At 37.2% G+C, this 18941-nt stretch overlaps 3 protein-coding genes across 3 annotated transcripts; all 3 read left to right on the top strand.

Moving 5' to 3' along the window:
• Positions 1 to 9788: 9788 nt before the first annotated feature.
• On the top strand, positions 9789 to 10721 carry LOC137888864 (leukocyte cysteine proteinase inhibitor 1-like). The gene is made up of 3 exons (XM_068732372.1): positions 9789 to 9928; positions 10049 to 10153; positions 10404 to 10721. The coding sequence occupies exons 1-3, from the start codon at positions 9860 to 9862 to the stop codon at positions 10527 to 10529; spliced, it is 300 nt and encodes a 99-aa protein (XP_068588473.1). The 5' UTR covers positions 9789 to 9859; the 3' UTR covers positions 10530 to 10721.
• A 674-nt stretch (positions 10722 to 11395) lies between these two features.
• Positions 11396 to 12265, top strand: LOC137888865 (cystatin-B-like). The gene is made up of 3 exons (XM_068732373.1): positions 11396 to 11540; positions 11661 to 11753; positions 12002 to 12265. Exons 1-3 carry the CDS (start codon positions 11472 to 11474, stop codon positions 12131 to 12133), a joined length of 294 nt encoding a protein of 97 aa, XP_068588474.1. The 5' UTR covers positions 11396 to 11471; the 3' UTR covers positions 12134 to 12265.
• Positions 12266 to 17273: 5008 nt separating this feature from the next.
• LOC137888828 (cystatin-B-like) lies at positions 17274 to 18127 on the top strand. The gene is made up of 3 exons (XM_068732331.1): positions 17274 to 17408; positions 17529 to 17621; positions 17869 to 18127. The coding sequence occupies exons 1-3, from the start codon at positions 17325 to 17327 to the stop codon at positions 17998 to 18000; spliced, it is 309 nt and encodes a 102-aa protein (XP_068588432.1). The 5' UTR covers positions 17274 to 17324; the 3' UTR covers positions 18001 to 18127.
• The last annotated feature ends 814 nt before the right edge of the window (positions 18128 to 18941 follow it).

Genomic DNA, 18941 nt, shown 5'->3' with positions numbered 1-18941 from the left:
GGAAGAAATGGTGACTGATCAAAGTGATCAAACAACCATTTTCAAAAGATAAATACTTACAGGAAGCAAACTCATATTACAACGCTCTGCTTTTTCTTCCTGAAAGGATTTGACATGAGTTTGAATGTATCAACATGTAGAAATAAAGGTATTTGGTGTTGGGAAGCAGCAAGTTGAATGCACAACCTTCTATATATCTCTATGTATTTATTGTGGCTCTCATGTGCAACGTTTACTTTTCTTTTATGAAGTCTGATATCAAAGATCCAACAAAACCTTGAAGAAATAGTAAAATAATTAAAAAATGTAAATATATCTCTTTAGTTTACACAAACCTCAACACAGACTTTATATTTTTGACTTCACTCTGATCAAATAATAAAAGAAACATGCTCATATTGTGAGTTCTGATTACACAGACCAGGAAACACTTTCGTAGTCTCAGTTACTTGACAGGTGTCCTGGAGGAGAAAAGAATATTTCATACATTCTTCTGAAAGGAGTAGTGAGGGTATAAAATCTAACCAAATGTAGAAATACACTGACTGAAGTCATGTTTCCATATTTAACAAAAACAAGACATGCGCAAAGTCAGCGATTTTGATTATAAAAATGCTTGAAATGATTGGAATCATATATAAATTACATTTATAGCACAGATCAGTAGAGAAATATTAATTTGTATTTTATCATTATTTGTTTTTTACTTTTCATGATGAGCCTCACCTGCCTCCCCTCACCGCACGTCCCTGGTAGAAATAAAGAGAGATACGGGGAAACAGTAGATGCATCGCATGATACTAAATCAGTGGTGAGAGTTTTATATCAGTAAACACAGAGTAAAATTGAATTATGGAAAAAAGAAAAAAAAATATTGCTCTTAGTAACAGCCATAAAGACTCAGAATTGAATATTTCACTTAAACACCCACAATATACTATGTGTGTGTTGGTCATACAGTGTGCTATTAAATACTTTTACAATATAAAGGTGACTTTAATGAGACATTCAAGAAAAAAAAACTTTGAACTTTGAGAGATAAAAAAACAAATTCACCTGAAAGTCACCCATCCACCACAGTGAGATCTGATCTCTAATGCATTACAGGCCTTGCTCAAGGGCCTCTCAGTGGTGGTAATGAGGGAGGGGCAGGGCATTCATCCTGCTGGTACCATGGATGCATAAAGAGAAGGCTGGTTCGGGTATTGAAGACAATCAAAGCCCACTTCTATACTTTAGGTCACCACTGCTCAAAGGCAGGAATATAAAGATATCTATTTTACTGTTACTTAAAATAAAATACTCTCACCACTGTTTTTATACTTTTGTTAAGAAAAGTGGATAACAGCTTAAAAGCCTTACTTTAAATCTCAGAGGAGAGGAAGTTTCTGCTAAGAAACTAAATTCAGGTAGAAAAAGAGTCAAAATACAGTTTTTAACTGATGTTGTTCCCCACAGGCTCTATCTGTGTTTTCTAAGCCTTGTGATTGTGTCGACTACTTCTAACGACTTTCATCATAATTACTGAATGACGGTGATTTGGCATCAATCAGTTATTTGAGGCCATTCTCAAAGACAAGCCTGTACCTGAAACCATCTTGTTGTGTTGTTGTGAGAGTCTCTCAGTGAACTTTGAGGAACTTTCAGAGTAAATAATACATATATATATGTATATTATGTATATTTAATACATAATATACTTAATACATATTTAATATATATTTAATACATAATATATGTATATTTAATATACATATATATATATATATATATGTATATATATATATATATATATATATATATATACATATATATATACATATATATATGTATATTATGTATATTTAATACATAATATACTTAATACATATTTAATATATATTTAATACATATATATATATATATATATATATATATATATATATATATATATATATATATACGCCAATATTACAGTAGTAAGATGATTGAGGTTCATTTGAGATTCATACTCTTGGATTAAAACTCAACCTCTAAATTCCTGCCAAAACAAGCACAAAAGCTTCCTTGTCCCACGGCTCATGTGTGTTTTTTGTCTCTATTTAATCGTTTCCAGCTCAATAAAAAGTTGCAGCTGGACAATCTGTATAAAACTAAATATCTTAATATTTTAAATCATGTCTTTTAGGTGAACCAGTCAAGCATCCCTTGTACAATGGGAGACATGAGTAATACATATGTTTTAAATGGCCATAAAATGCAACACAAATGCTATAATCTAAGTCCAACAAATGTTGTTGGGCGTTAACTCATATAAACACTCAAAGTGAAGTTTCTAGAGAGTCTGAAGCAAACACACTTCACATGCAAAGTTGTCTTTATTGAAAATCAGAAAATGTGCAGAATAAAGTGACACAGAGCTTTAAAATGAAACACCTTGGTTCCCTTTAATTTCGTTCTCACACTCAGACTCTGAATTTGTGCCACAACAAGACTTCAAGCTACAGTATCTTGGTCCAGGACCAGTGACGTTTGGATCTCACTCCTTGTGTTTGTTTCCTTCCTCCTATCTGTGTGAATGATGGGCTTCTTCTGTGTAAGTCACACCTGCTTTGAGAAAGTTAACAACTGTTTCCTTGTTGGGTCAGAATCAGCTGTATTTGTGTTTTTTGCATTCAGCTAACGTTTTAATCATCACAGCTAGTGACAGTTTGTTTAAACATGAGGCTTGAAAGACCTCCTGAGTTCTCTTAAAGATCACTTCAGGCCTCGTACCTGTTGCCAGTAATGCAATCATTCCCTGTCTGGGAATTCCAAAGAATGTTTCTTTGTACCTGTGTTGGGGTCTGACTATGTGCTTGTGGTCACCATGTGCTTTGAAGAAAGGAAAAGACCTGGGGCCTGCTTGTTCAGCAAAAAGCCTGATTTGAGTTCAAGATAACACCATGCTCCAGGAGAAGCTAAGTCACACCTAAGTGTGACTTGTCATCACTGGGTCTCATTGGCCGAGAACCACAGGCTCCACAGGGGTTCCGGTGCTGCAGCTCTGCCTGTCCCTGAAACCATCAAACTCTGCGAAACCTTGAAACCTCGAAACTGTGTTGTTATTATTATTTATAATTGTTAATAATTTTACTGATATTAAGATTATTGTGAGTTCTTCTTATGACTTCTTATGTCACGGAGGGAACTCCGGATGAGGACTCGGACGCAGATGTTAAGGTTCAATTGACGATCCTTTATTTACAACAAAAAGACTCAGGAAAATCTCTGGAAACAAAGCCTCTTTTAGCGAGGCAGGAAAACAAACTCAAAAAGCAGAACTAAAAAAAAAAAAACTCCGATTTAACTCAAAGGGCAGTGAAGTAAAAACGGCAAAAGCCAAACCAAAAATCACTTCGCAAGAAAGGCAAAAGGCTACAAATAAAAAAGCTCTGATTCTACTCAAAGAGCTGGATGATCAAAAATGGCAAAAGGCAAAACAAGGTCGCTCTTACAGAAGAAACTAGAAACAAGAAACGAGGAACGGGATAGACAATACTCAGGCTTGGATTTGCTGATATCATTGTTGGGATTCTACCTCTCTCGCTATGGAAGGCCGCAGCTCACGCTCTCTACTGTACTTTTCGTCAACAGAGTCGTATCAAATAACCAGCTGGTTCCGATTTACAATCAAATCAAAAGATATTTAACAACAAACAGAAGCTATACAATTACAAACCAAATTACACTATCGATAGTAAAATATTTCAAGAAATATGAGACCCCGTTCATACCGCAGGACAGATAGATGTATCTGCCCCATGGTACGAAAGAAGTCCGATTCTCTCAGGGGACAAACAGCTCCTTTGCCCCCCCCCCCCCCAGAGTTACATTCCTCAACCTATCGATCAGCTCCACGATTGACTTAAGTCCAATGGGCTCCTCCTTGGATCCTGACCCATTGTCCTGGGCAGACACCTCTGTGAACTACCCTCTTCCCCCGCAGATTTACACCTCCTGGCATTCCTCAAACCCCCATCACAGACACTCAATATACATTCAATGACCACACTCCTTGGTTTAACACTTCCTAAGTAAACACACTGTGACACATAATATCCAGCTCTAGGAATGCTTTAAAACTTAAAATTCCTCACAATTCCCCCCTAACTCACTCTTCAGAGTGAGTGTATTAAACAGTTTGCATGTTAAAAAACAGTGGACAACACATAATGCCTCTAAGGCCACATAGTTCTCGGTGTTTCATTGTCGTCCAACGGTGGTGAATTGAGTCTGACTTGCTGCCGGTCCGACATGTCCTTCCACAGCATTCCTGGGCCTCGTACCAGAACACATGTGGAACCTCGTCCTTAAACAACTCAGATTGTGTGGGAGACAGAAACAGAGACAACGGCAGTATTTCTTCCAATAAACTCTCATTCGAATACATGTGCTATGTGGGTGTGAGTGGTGTTTGTCTAACTTCCAATGTGTGTATTGCATGTACAAGTTTGTCATCTAAAGAATCTAAAGTTAACTCACCCTCTGTGTTGTAATGTGTGTGCTCGTCGTTGGTCCATCACCAGGGTCCACTCCGCTTGCCTGCTGCCCCTCGCCAGTCTGATGGCTGATTGTCGAGCCCTCCCACCACTCGCTCCATGGAGAATGAGCAGCCTCTTCTCCAATGTCCAAGCGGCCACAGTTATGGCAACCAAAGTCTCCAGTTGGTGTGTGTCAAAGTCTCAGCCCCTCTTTCAGCTTCCTCTCTCTCATGGCCTGATACATTATCAGCTGGGCATCCTTGTGCCTGTGCTGACTAAACTTCTCTGTCCATGTCACACAACTTTCTTGTGTGATGTTTTCCAGGCTCATAGATGGTGAAAAGCCTTCAGTCAGGGCCGACACTGTAGATCTTGAATGAGTCTCGTTCGTCTTCTTCATCCTCGGCGTGTTGAGTGGTGGGTGTCGTTCATGATGTTTGTGTCTGGGGAGCGTATGGCAGCAAAGCGGAGACCCCAGATCAGGATCCACCCGACCATGTACCTCAACTAAAAAGCAAACAAAACAAAACAAAAACTTCCCAAAGATCAGCAGTAAACGTTAGAATACATCTTCGCTAATCTGCAGTTGGGTGCAACGTTGTCTCATGTAGAGATAAAATTTACAATCCAATTCTTGTATGTATGTATGTATGTATGTATGTATGTATGTATGTATGTATGTATGTATGTATGTATGTATGTATGTATGTATGCATGCATGTATGTATGTATGTGTGTGTCACCTTCCTTTCTGCTCCTGCATTCCTTTCTCTCCACATATCATATGCTTTCCAGTCCACTTTAAACATTTCTGTCTTTCCCTCTTGGACATCATTTCATTTTTATCTGCTTCACCTTTTTCTTTGATCCAAGCACACTCCAAGTTGTTCCAAATTTTCATAGGCCAAAACTTAAAATTGTTAAATCAAAAAAAAAACAAAAAAAAAACAAAACCTGAAAATCGATAGATTATAGAATTAAAATGAAATTGTAAAACAATGAAAATCCAAATATAAGAAATCTCTCTAGACTCACTATTGTAACTTTTTCTTCTTGTCCACTGGGTGACGTACTTTTGTAGTTCTATTTTTAATTACCCCTTCTGGTTTCTGGGTAATGAGGTTTTCTAGCAAAACACGCTAACAACCTGCACGTGCTAACGGCGTCCACGTGTCTTTAGTCAACACACACACACAAAAAGCTAAGTTATCGGCGACTATGTGCCCGTAGCTAACACTCTAACTTTACGATTCAAAATGGACCCTTACATGAAATACAACAACTTTACCATTCACAATGGACCCTTACATGAAATATAACAACTTTACCGTTCACAATGGACCCTTATGAGTCACTGTTTCATCAAACACAAGACGCCATCGTAGGACTATTTAGCGATCGTCACCCACTAAACGTAATCTACCCGCAATTCATTGTATGGCTTGACTCACTCAGTGCTCCTATATCGTCCAAGACGTACCTTTGGCTAGAACTGCAGAATTAATACATTTATGACGGCTTTGCCGCAACCTTAGTTCAGCTCACAGAGTATACATTAACCCGGCTTTAGCCGTAACCTCGTCCCACCACAATAAGCTATTAACACGGCTAGGCCACACTCTTGCTGGACAACAATCAAATATCACAAACAACTATTTGTAATTCAGCTTGCAAATGTGCTTCCGCATTCAATACAGTCTTGTAGCTACATTGAATTACTTTAAAAATATACTTTACCAGCTTGCTGCGGGGTCTCCTCGTGTCCGGCTTTCAGAAGCGCTGGCCTCCGATACCTTCGCTAAGTATTTCTATGATAACTATACAGATTTTATTAAAACGGTTCTGCTTTACCTTTGTCAGTGGGGCCCCGAAGGTATCGGCGGCCAATGCCTCATCCAGTCCGTGTCTCGAGGTCCGCCAAGAGAGTCCCTTCGTGGTTTCCATTTGTTGGGATTCTACCTCTCTCGCTATGGAAGGCCGCAGCTCACGCTCTCTACTGTACTTTTCGTCAACAGAGTCGTATCAAATAACCAGCTGGTTCCGATTTACAATCAAATCAAAAGATATTTAATAACAAACAGAAGCTATACAATTACAAACCAAATTACACTATCGATAGTAAAATATTTCAAGAAATACGAGACCCCGTTCATACCGCAGGACAGATAGATGTATCTGCCCCATGGTACGAAGGAAGTCCGATTCTCTCAGGGGACAAACAGCTCCTTTGCCCCCCCAGAGTTACATTCCTCAACCTATCGATCAGCTCCACGATTGACTTAAGTCCAATGGGCTCCTCCTTGGATCCTGACCCATTGTCCTGGGCAGACACCTCTGTGAACTACCCTCTTCCCCCGCAGATTTACACCTCCTGGCATTCCTCAAACCCCCATCACAGACACTCAATATACATTCAATGACCACACTCCTTGGTTTAACACTTCCTAAGTAAACACACTGTGACACATAATATCCAGCTCTAGGAATGCTTTAAAACTTAAAATTCCTCACATCATGAGGCGGGTGTGCAAGGCAAAAGGACATGACACACTGGCACAGGACAAGGGGAGACGCAGACTATAAGTACACATGAGGGAAGTGGGGGAGCAGGTGGAGACAATCAGGAATCAGGGAAGACAATCAGACTGGTGACACATGAGGAAGGGCAAGGAACCTGAAACGAGAGGAGAGTTAATTTCCAAAATAAAACAGGAAGTCACAAAACAAACGTGGAGACAGGACAAAAACCCAACTTGACATACAGGTGTGACATCTTATGACTTAAGAAGCCCAATTCCAAAGAATTGGGCTTCTACAGATAACGATTTCCAACGAATTTTTCATTGTACATTAACCTTCCAGCAGGTCAATCATTGATTAATCGTTACCTGTAGGAGCCCAATTCCAAAGAATTGGGCTCCTACAGGTAAAGATTTCCAACGAATTTTTCTTTGTACCTTAACCTTCCAGCAGGTCAATCATTGATTAATCGTTACCTGTAGGAGCCAAATTCCAAAGAATTTTTCTACTTACTGTGTCAAAACACATAAAACACACCTTGGGTACCTTTAATTTCATTCTCACACTCAACCTCTGACTTTGTGCCACAACAAGACTTAACAATAGCTCCCGTCACTTCCAAAGGTTAGTATTTGCCCAAATCACCATGAATAATTAGTGACACACACGCATGTGTTTCTGTGAAGCAATAGCTGCTCTCAAGTCTCTACTGTCTCAACTGTCCATCACAAATACAAGATTCAATCCAAGAGAATGAATCTCAAATGCAGAAATGAGAGAAGCAATATCTCAAATGAGCCCCAATGATACATCTTGCTGCTGGTAATATTGGCGTATATATATATATATATATTGCAACGTCTTCGGGCAGTAGCAGCCACACAGCCAAATTCTCTAGTTATGATTATTATTAAGCCTGCAGGATTATAGTCAGTGTGGCTGTGCACAAGGCTTTACAGCCACACTGAACTAGAAATGCTTCATCTTTGTGACAGAGTATCTCTGGCGGTGCTGACGGCTCTTTTAAAGGCCCAGTTTCTGAATCAGGCTGTGTGTGAATTTCTCAATGGTTGAGTTTTTTGATACTTTCAAGGTATCAATTTAGCACCTAGACCTGCTTTATGATTAAAAAAATGGAAACATGGAAATCTCACTTTCTACAATATGGGACCAACTTAAGAAAACTTTCAATGTCGCAAATAAATTCCTATAAATAAGTCAAAAACGTTCAAATATTGCAGCTGTTGACTATTAAAACCATTAAACAAACCTACTCAAATCATCAGTTGCTCTTAGTTGCCTGTTTGTCCTTTTGTACCAGCGTTTCTTTTATTGTCGCCTTGTTTTTATTGAATGTGAACAGTTACAAATACTTCATGGGAGCAGATTCTTTGTCACATTTGTTCACCATATTAGTTTTACCTTTAATTTTTACTTTGAAAAATCTACATGTAGTACATTTATTTAAATTCACATTGTTTAATTAATGGTAAACCTTGATTCACTGAGACAAGAGATGCCACTATGGAAACTCAGACCATTTGTGATCAGGTAAGCATCACTATACCTTCATTCCTCACACTCAACCCTCTTGTCTGCATTTCAGTCTGGATCTACATCACGTTTGAATTAATTCATATGCAGGTGAAGCGTCAACAGGAGGAAAACACAGGCAAGAAGTATCAGGAATTAGAGGAGTCATGTTGTGGAAGGAGAACAAATATTGTGATATTTGAAAACAAAAAAATGTAAAGCCTCAGATGTGTGTATGATAAACAGGCTGAATGACTATTAGTTGAATGTAATAACTTTCTCATGTTGTGAATTCTCTCTCTTATCATTGACTGATCAAAGTGATCAAACAACATTTTTCAACAGTGAAATACTTACAAGAAGCAAACTCATGTTACAACGCTCTGCTTCTTCATCCTGAAAGGATTTGACATGATTTTGAATGTATCAACATGTAGAAATAAAGGTATTTGGTGTTGGGAAGCAGCAAGTTGAATGCACAACCTTCTATTTATCTCTATGTATTTATTGTGGCTCTCATGTGCAACGTTTACTTTTCTTTTATGAAGTCTGATATCAAAGATCCGACAAAATCTTGAAGAAATGGTAACAAATTAATTTAAAAATTTAAATATATCTCTTTAAATTACACAAACGTTAACACAGACTTTATATTTTTGACTCCACTCTGATCAAATAATAAAAGTAACATGCTCATATTGTGAGTTCTGATTACACAGACCAGAAAACACTTTCTTAGTCTCAGTCACTTGACAGGTGTCCTGGAGGAGAAAACTAATATTTCATACATTCTTGTGAGAATATAAAAAGGAGTAGTGAGCGTAGAAAATCTAACCAAACAGGGAAATACACTGACTGAAGTCATGTTTCCATATTTAACATAAACAGGTTCTATTAGTTATATATCTGCAGTCTCATATGAATACTCTGCTCCTTCATCTCAGAGTTGTTACACAATAAAGAGGCTATTTTAACTGCATGTGAACAGGAATTAAGTCAAGTACTCTATGATTGATGAAGATTCTTTGTCACATTTTAAGGTGATATTTTCACCTAAAAAAAAATCTACATGTAGTATACTTATTTAAATGGATCAAGCAATACACTGTGTTTCTTCACCACAATCATGTGAGGTCACAGCTTCACTGTAGCTCCACCCAGAACTTCATCAGATCCACCTTCCAGTCTGTATCCAGGGTGGTTACACAGTATAAATACATCTGATAACCAGCTGGAAATGAACACACGAGACACGTAAAAGCAGACAGTTGACTTCTCTGTTAACTTCAACGGACCTTGTGACAATGGCTGGAGCTGAAGGATGGAGTAACACAATGGATGCCAACCAGCAAATTCAGACGATTTGTGATCGGGTGAGATTTAATCTACCTTCATTCTTCACCACAAACCACACTCAACTCTCTGAGTGTTTCTCAACCCTGGTTTATATTTCAGTCTGGATTTACATCACATTTTAATTCATTCATACACAGGAGAAACCTCAAGTGGAGACGATGACAGGGGCGAACTATGTGGATTTCAAAGCAGTTAAATACAGGAATCAGTCTGTGAGAGGAGGAGAAAACTTAATCATCAAGGTAAATAATATTGTGATGTTTGAAAACTAAAAATGAAAGCCTCAGATGTGTGTTTGTATAATATACAGGTTGATTTAACATAATTTGTGACATCCAGTTGAATCTGATATCATGTCAAATTCATGGCAGGACAGTAAACACCAGTTAAACCATAAACACACCTCTGATGGTAGAAGGTCCTCAGAGTTCAGCAACACAAGATCAAATATGTTCTTTCAGATGTCCAATGTTCCTCTCTTTTTTCCTACAGGTTCATCTCGGAGAAGTGAACTACATTCATCTGAGTCTCTACAAACCATTTGATGGAAAGGTTCAGATTCGTGGTGTGAAGCAGAAGAGAACCAAAGAAGACGAACTCACGCCTTTTCCCATCTGATCAAACAACCTGTTTCAACAGTTAACAATAGGCTGCATTCTCATGTTAAAGTGCTCTGCTTCTTTATCCTGAAATGATTTGACATTGGTTTTGAATTTATTAACACAATACAAATATTTGGTGTTGGGAAGCAGCAAGTAGAATGCACAACCTTCTATTGAAATAATAAAGAAAGCATAAAAAAAAGCTTTATATATTTCTTGTGGTTCTTATATGCAGCATTAGTCTGATATCGAAAATACATGTTTTCTTGGCTGGAAGAAATGGTGACAAATAGATTTCAAAAAAGTAAATAAATCCCCACCCAGACCTTAACACGGAAAAAGATCTTTAATTTTCTCATGTTGTGAGTTTTGATCACACAAACCAGGACAAACTTTCTTCGTTACTTGACAGGTGTCCTGGAGGAGGACAACAATATTTCAAACATTCTTGTGAGAATATAAAAAGGAGTAGTGAGCGTAGAAAATCTAACCAAACAGGGAAATACACTGACTGAAGTCATGTTTCCATATTTAACATAAACAGGTTCTATTAGTTATATATCTGTAGTCTCATATGAATACTCTGCTCCTTCATCTCAGAGTTGTTACACAATAAAGAGGCTATTTTAACTGCATGTGAACAGGAATTAAGTCAACTACTCTATGATTGATGAAGATTCTTTGTCACATTTTAAAGTGATATTTTCAATTAAAAAAATCTACATGTAGTATACTTATTTAAATGGATCAAGCAATACACTGTGTTTCTTCACCACAATCATGTGAGGTCACAGCTTCACTGTAGCTCCACCCAGAACTTCATCAGAGCCACCTTCCAGTCTGTATCCAGGGTGGTTACACAGTATAAATACATCTGATAACCAGCTGGAAATGAACACACGAGACACGTAAAAGCAGACAGTTGACTTCTCTGTTAACTTCAACGGACCTTGTGACAATGGCTGGAGTTGGAGGATGGAGTGACACAATGGATGCCAATGAGGACATTCAGAAGATTTGTGATCAGGTGAGATTCAATCTACCTTCATTCTTCACCACAAACCACATTTAACTCTCTGAGTGTCTCTCAACCCTGGTTTATATTTCAGTCTGGATTTACATCACATTTTAATTCATTCATACACAGGTGAAACCTAAATTGTCTGGATTCAACTTTCGTGAATTCAACGCAGTTAAATACAGGAATCAGATTGTGGCAGGAACAAACTTCCTCATCAAGGTAAATAATATTGTGATATCTGAAAAAAAAATGAAAGCCTCAGATGTGTCTTTGTGTGATATACAAGTTGAATTAACAATATTTGTGACATCCAGTTGAATCTGATATCATGTCAAATTCATGGCAGGACAGTAAACACCAGTTAAACCATAAACACACCTCTGATGGTAGAAGGTCCTCAGAGTTCAGCAACACAAGATCAAATATGTTCTTTCAGATGTCCAATGTTCCTCTCTTTTTACCTACAGGTTCATGTTGGAGGAGAGGACTACATTCATCTGAGTCTCTTCCAAGAACTTTCATGTGATGGAGGAAAGGTTGTGCTTAATGTTGTGGAGCTGAACAAAACCAAAGATGCCCCCCTCACACCTTGCCCCTAAAAATAGGCTGCAGTCTGATATAGTGCTCTGCTTCTTTATCCTGAAATGATTTGACATTGATTTAGAATTTACTAACACAAGTAGAATGCACAACCTTCTATTGAAATAATAAAGATAAAATAATACAATCTCTATATATTTCTTGTGGTTCTTATATGCAGCATTTGTCTGATATCTAAAATGTAAGTTTTCTTGGCTGGAACAAATGATGACAAATAGATTAAAACAAGTAAATAAATACCCACCCAGACATTAACACGGAAAAAGATCTTTAATTTTTGCATGTTATGAATTCTGATTACACAAACCAGGAGAAACTGTCTTCGGTAGTTTCTTGACAGGTGTCCTGGAGGAAGACAACAATATTTCATACATTCTTCTGAAATCACAAAAAGGGAGCATAGAGAAACTAACCAAATGAAAAAAATATACTGACAATAAGTCCTGTCTGTCTTTCTTCCAAAATGCAAAAACAAAGAAGAGCAACATTATGAAGCGTCGACAGCCTCTAAAGTCTAAACTAGAAATCTAGAGCATCTGGACTTAAACCTATTACCAGGTGACACATTACAGAGTGGGTCAGTTGTCTCTGAATTAACTCTTTGTTCAACATGTTGGTTTGTCTGACAGAAAACAATAGATTCATTCAAATGTGATGCAACACACCCTTATCTGTATGTAGGATCAAAAGATATATGATTGCTGCTGGATGTAACTTAAGGAAACCTCCAATGTCACTAGTCAATTCTTGCAAGTCAAAAAACTACTCAAATCATCAGTTGCTCTTAAAGTTTGTCCATTTGTACTTGCATTTCTTATATTGTGGGCTTGTTTTGACTGAATGTGAAAAGGAAATAGTGACAAGTACTATAAAATCAGTTCAGATTCTTTGACACAGTTTTTAAGATATTTTCCCCCAAAACAAATCTACAGGTATACTTATTTAAATGCAACCAACATCCGATAAGTACATCAAACAGTTGAGGCTTTTAAATCCAGACTCAAAACTCTTTTTTTTTGTCTTAACCTTCAGTTATTTACTTTTTCTTTGATTACTTCAGGCCTCGTATACGTGTTGCCAGTAATGCAATCATTCCCTGTCTGAGAATTCCACAGAATTTTTCTTTGTACCTGTTGCCTTCCAGCAGGTCAGTCATTGCGCAATCGGTACCTGTAGGAGCCAAATTCCAAAGAATTTTTTGTTCCTAAATACTGTGTCAAAACAGATAAAACACACCTTGGTTCCCTTTAATTTCATTCTCAATTTCCAGTTTCAAATTTCCAGCTCAATAAAAAGTTGCAGCTGGACAATCTGTATAAAACTAAATATCTTAATATTTTAAATCATGTCTTTTAGGTGAACCAGTCAAGCATCCCTTGTACAATGGGAGACATGAGTAATACATATGTTTTAAATGGCCATAAAATGCAACACAAATGCTATAATCTAAGTCCAACAAATGTTGTTGGGCGTTAACTCATATAAACACTCAAAGTGAAGTTTCTAGAGAGTCTGAAGCAAACACACTTCACATGCAAAGTTGTCTTTATTGAAAATCAGAAAATGTGCAGAATAAAGTGACACAGAGCTTTAAAATGAAATCATTCTTTAACAGTGTTGAAAACGGCCCCTTCCTCTGGAATGACCTTCCTGCTCACATCAAACAGTTGAGGCCTTAAAATCCAGATTTAAAACTCATCTTTTGGTCCTAACCTTCAGTTATTTGATGAATCTTTGATTACTTCAGGCCTCTTATTTGTTACCATTATGATTCCAGCAGGTCAGTCATTGTGCAATCGTTACCTGTAGAAGTCATATTTCATTTTCTAATTACAGTGTCAAAACACATAAAACACACCTTGGTTCCCTTTAATTTCGTTCTCACACTCAGACTCTGAATTTGTGCCACAACAAGACTTCAAGCTACAGTATCTTGGTCCAGGACCAGTGACGTTTGGATCTCACTCCTTGTGTTCGTTTCCTTCCTCCTATCTGTGTGAATGATGGGCTTCTTCTGTGTAAGTCACACCTGCTTTGAGAAAGTTAACAACTGTTTCCTTGTTGGGTCAGAATCAGCTTTATTTGTGTTTTTTGCATTCAGCTAATGTTTTAATCATCACGGCTAGTGACAGTTTGTTTAAACATGAGGCTTGAAAGACCTCCTGAGTTCTCTTAAAGATCACTTCAGGCCTCGTACCTGTTGCCAGTAATGCAATCATTCCCTGTCTGGGAATTCCAAAGAATGTTTCTTTGTACCTGTGTTGGGGTCTGACTATGTGCTTGTGGTCACCATGTGCTTTGAAGAAAGGAAAAGACCTGGGGCCTGCTTGTTCAGCAAAAAGCCTGATTTGAGTTCAAGATAACACCATGCTCCAGGAGAAGCTAAGTCACACCTCAGTGTGACTTGTCATCACTGGGTCTCATTGGCCGAGAACCACAGGCTCCACAGGGGTTCCGGTGCTGCAGCTCTGCCTGTCCCTGAAACCATCAAACTCTGCGAAACCTTGAAACCTCAAAACCTCAAAACTGTATTGTTATTATTATTATTATTATTATTATTATTATTATTATTAATAATAATTGTTAATAATCTTACTGACATTAATAATTATATTGATGTCAATAATTTAGTTTTTCACATTTGCTGATAACTCAAACACGCTCCTTTTCGTTCCCAACACCTGTTGCCATTAACCTTTCAGCATGTCAGTCATTGCATAATCGTTACCTGTAGGAGCCCAATTCCAAAGAATTGGGCTCCTACAGGTAACGATTATGCAATGACTTCCAACGAATTTTTCTTTGTACCTGTTGTTATTAACCTTTCAGCAGTCATTGATTAATCGTTACCTGTAGGAGCCAAATTCCAAAGATTTTGTCTTTTTCTACTTACTGTGTCAAAACACATAAAACACACCTTGGGTACCTGTAATTTCATTCTCACACTCAACCTCTGACTTTGTGCCACAACAAGACTTAACAATAGCTCCCGTCATTTCCAAAGGTTAGTATTTGCCCAAATCAACATGAATAATTAGTGACACACACGCATGTGTTTCTGTGAAGCAATAGCTGCTCTCAAGTCTCTACTGTCTCAACTGTCCATCACAAATACAAGATTCAATCCAAGAGAATGAATCTCAAATGCAGAAATGAGAGAAGCAATATCTCAAATGAGCCCCAATGATACATCTTGCTGCTGGTAATATTGGCGTATATATATATATATATATATTGCAACGTCTTCGGGCAGTAGCAGCCACACAGCCAAATTCTCTAGTTATGATTATTATTAAGCCTGCAGGATTATAGTCAGTGTGGCTGTGCACAAGGCTTTACAGCCACACTGAACTAGAAATGCTTCATCTTTGTGACAGAGTATCTCTGGCGGTGCTGACGGCTCTTTTAAAGGCCCAGTTTCTGAATCAGGCTGTGCGTGAATTTCTCAATGGTTGAGTTTTTTGATACTTTCAAGGTATCAATTTAGCACCTTTTTTATAATAAAGAAAAATGGAAACATGGAAATGTCACTTTCTGCAATATGGGACCAACTTAAGAAAACTTTCAATGTCGCAAATAAATTCCTACAAGTCAAAAATGTTCAAATATTGCAGCTGTTGACTATTAAAACCATTAAACAAACCTACTCAAATCATCAGTTGCTCTTAGTTGCCTGTTTGTCTTTTTGTACCAGCGTTTCTTTTATTGTCGCCTTGTTTTTATTGAATGTGAACAGTTACAAATACTTCATGGGAGCAGATTCTTTGTCACATTTGTCCACCATATTAGTTTTACCTTTAATTTTTACTTTGAAAAATCTACATGTAGTACATTTATTTAAATTCACATTGTTTAATTAATGGTAAACCTTGATTCACTGAGACAAGAGATGCCACTGTGGAAACTCAGACCATTTGTGATCAGGTAAGCATCACTATACCTTCATTCCTCACACTCAACCCTCTGCTCTGCATTTCAGTCTGGATCTACATCACGTTTGAATTAATTCATATGCAGGTGAAGCGTCAACAGGAGGAAAAGACAGGCAAGAAGTATCAGGAATTAGAGGAGTCATGTTGTGGAAGGAGAAAAAATATTGTGATATTTGAAAACAAAAAAATGTAAAGCTTCAAATGTGTGTATGATATACAGGCTGAATGACTATTAGTTGAATGTAATAACTTTCTCATGTTGTGAGTTCTCTCTCTTATCATTGACTGATCAAAGTGATCAAACAATATTTTTCAAAAGATAAATACTTACAAGAAGCAAACTCATATTACAACGCTCTGCTTCTTCATCCTGACAGGATTTGACATGATTTTGAATGTATCAACATGTAGAAATAAAGGTATTTGGTGTTGGGAAGCAGCAAGTTGAATGCACAACCTTCTATATATCTCTATGTATTTATTGTGGCTCTCATGTGCAACGTTTGCTTGTCTTTTATGAAGTCTGATATCAAAGATCCAACAAAATCTTGAGGAAATAGTAAATTAATGAAAAAATGTAAATATATCTCTTTAGTTTACACAAACCTCAACACAGACTTTATATGTTTGACTTCACTCTGATCAAATAATAAAAGAAACATGCTCATATTGTGAGTTCTGATTACACAGTTCAGGAAACACTTTCTTAGTCTCAGTCACTTGACAGGTGTCCTGCAGGAGAAAACTAATATTTCATACATTCTTGTGAGAATATAAAAAGGAGTAGTGAGCGTAGAAAATCTAACCAAACAGGGAAATGCACTGACTGAAGTCATGTTTCCATATTTAACATAAACAGGTTCTATTAGTTATATATCTGCAGTCTCATATGAATACTCTGCTCCTTCATCTCAGAGTTGTTACACAATAAAGAGGCTATTTTAACTGCATGTGAACAGGAATTAAGTCAACAACTCTATGATTGATAAAGATTCTTTGTCACATTTTAAAGTGATATTTTCAATTAAAAAAATCTACATGTAGTATACTTATTTAAATGGATCAAGCAATACACTGTGTTTCTTCACCACAATCATGTGAGGTCACAGCTTCACTGTAGCTCCACCCAGAACTTCATCAGAGCCAACTTCCAGTCTGTATCCAGGGTGGTTACACAGTATAAATACATCTGATAACCAGCTGGAAATGAACACACGAGACACGTAAAAGCAGACAGTTGACTTCTCTGTTAACTTCAATGGACCTTGTGACAATGGCTGGAGTTGGAGGATGGAGTGACACAATGGATGCCAATGAGGACATTCAGAAGATTTGTGATCAGGTGAGATTCAATCTACCTTCATTCTTCACCACAAACCACATTTAACTCTCTGAGTGTCTCTCAACCCTGGTTTATATTTCAGTCTGGATTTACATCACATTTTAATTCATTCATACACAGGTGAAACCTAAATTGTCTGGATTCAACTTTCGTGAATTCAACGCAGTTAAATACAGGAATCAGATTGTGGCAGGAACAAACTTCCTCATCAAGGTAAATAATATTGTGATATTTAAAAAAAAATGAAAGCCTCAGATGTGTCTTTGTGTGATATACAAGTTGAATTAACAATATTTGTGACATCCAGTTGAATCTGATATCATGTCAAATTCATGGCAGGACAGTAAACACCAGTTAAACCATAAACACACCTCTGATGGTAGAAGGTCCTCAGAGTTCAGCAACACAAGATCAAATATGTTCTTTCAGATGTCCAATGTTCCTCTCTTTTTACCTACAGGTTCATGTTGGAGGAGATGACTACATTCATCTGAGTCTCTTCCAAGAACTTCCATGTCATGGAGGAAAGGTTGTGCTTAATGTTGTGCAGCTGAAAAAAACCAAAGATGAGCCCCTCACACCTTTACACTAAAAATAGGCTGCAGTCTGATATTAAAGTGCTCTGCTTCTTTATCCTGAAATGATTTGACATTGATTTAGAATTTACTAACACAACCTTCTATTGAAATAATAAAGATAAAATAAAATAATACAATCTCTATATATTTCTTGTGGTTCTTATATGCAGCATTTGTCTGATATCTAAAATGTAAGTTTTCTTGGCTGGAACAAATGGTGACAAATAGATTTAAAAAGGTAAATAAATCTCCACCCAGACCTTAACACGGAAAAAGATCTTTAATTTTTGCATGTTATGAGTTCTGATTACACAAACCAGGAGAAACTTTCTTCGTTAGTTTCTTGACAGGTGTCCTGGAGGAGGACAACAATATTTCATACATTCTTCTGAAATCATAAAAAGGGAGCACAGAGAAACTAACCAAATGAAAAAAATATACTGACAATAAGTCCTGTCTGTCTTTCCTCCAAAATTCAAAAACAAAGAAGAGCAACATTATGAAGCGTCAACAGCCTCTAAAGTCTAAACTAGAAATCTAGAGCATCTGGACTTAAACCTATTACCAGGTGACACATTACAGAGTGGGTCAGTTGTCTCTGAATTAACTCTTTGTTCAACATGTTGGTTTGTCTGACAGAAAACAATAGATTCATTCAAATGTGATGCAACACACCCTTATCTGTATGTAGGATCAAAAGATATATGATTGCTGCTGGATGTAACTTAAGGAAACCTCCAATGTCACTAGTCAATTCTTGCAAGTCAAAAAACTACTCAAATCATCAGTTGCTCTTAAAGTTTGTCCTTTTGTACTTGCATTTCTTATATTGTGGGCTTGTTTTGACTGAATGTGAAAAGGAAATAGTGACAAGTACTATAAAATCAGTTCAGATTCTTTGACACAGTTTTTAAGATATTTTCCCCCAAAACAAATCTACAGGTATACTTATTTA

This window comes from Cebidichthys violaceus, unplaced genomic scaffold, assembly GCF_023349555.1.
Source record: "Cebidichthys violaceus isolate CVI_PGR_0920_01 unplaced genomic scaffold, fCebVio1.0.p SCAF_58, whole genome shotgun sequence".
Lineage (NCBI taxonomy): Eukaryota > Metazoa > Chordata > Actinopteri > Perciformes > Stichaeidae > Cebidichthys > Cebidichthys violaceus.
This window is presented reverse-complemented; position numbering and strand designations above follow the sequence as displayed.

What these genes read in the sequence shown, in the direction of transcription:
- LOC137888864 (XM_068732372.1), top strand. Translation starts at nt 9,860, where the DNA reads ATGGCTGGAGCTGAAGGATGGAGTAACACAATGGATGCCAACCAGCAA. An exon ending in TTCAGACGATTTGTGATCGG is followed by an intron (nt 9,929 to 10,048) that starts GTGAGATTTAAT and finishes ATTCATACACAG; the next exon opens with GAGAAACCTCAAGTGGAGAC. An exon ending in GAGAAAACTTAATCATCAAG is followed by an intron (nt 10,154 to 10,403) that starts GTAAATAATATT and finishes TTTTTCCTACAG; the next exon opens with GTTCATCTCGGAGAAGTGAA.
- LOC137888865 (XM_068732373.1), top strand. Translation starts at nt 11,472, where the DNA reads ATGGCTGGAGTTGGAGGATGGAGTGACACAATGGATGCCAATGAGGAC. An exon ending in TTCAGAAGATTTGTGATCAG is followed by an intron (nt 11,541 to 11,660) that starts GTGAGATTCAAT and finishes ATTCATACACAG; the next exon opens with GTGAAACCTAAATTGTCTGG. An exon ending in GAACAAACTTCCTCATCAAG is followed by an intron (nt 11,754 to 12,001) that starts GTAAATAATATT and finishes TTTTACCTACAG; the next exon opens with GTTCATGTTGGAGGAGAGGA.
- LOC137888828 (XM_068732331.1), top strand. Translation starts at nt 17,325, where the DNA reads ATGGACCTTGTGACAATGGCTGGAGTTGGAGGATGGAGTGACACAATG. An exon ending in TTCAGAAGATTTGTGATCAG is followed by an intron (nt 17,409 to 17,528) that starts GTGAGATTCAAT and finishes ATTCATACACAG; the next exon opens with GTGAAACCTAAATTGTCTGG. An exon ending in GAACAAACTTCCTCATCAAG is followed by an intron (nt 17,622 to 17,868) that starts GTAAATAATATT and finishes TTTTACCTACAG; the next exon opens with GTTCATGTTGGAGGAGATGA.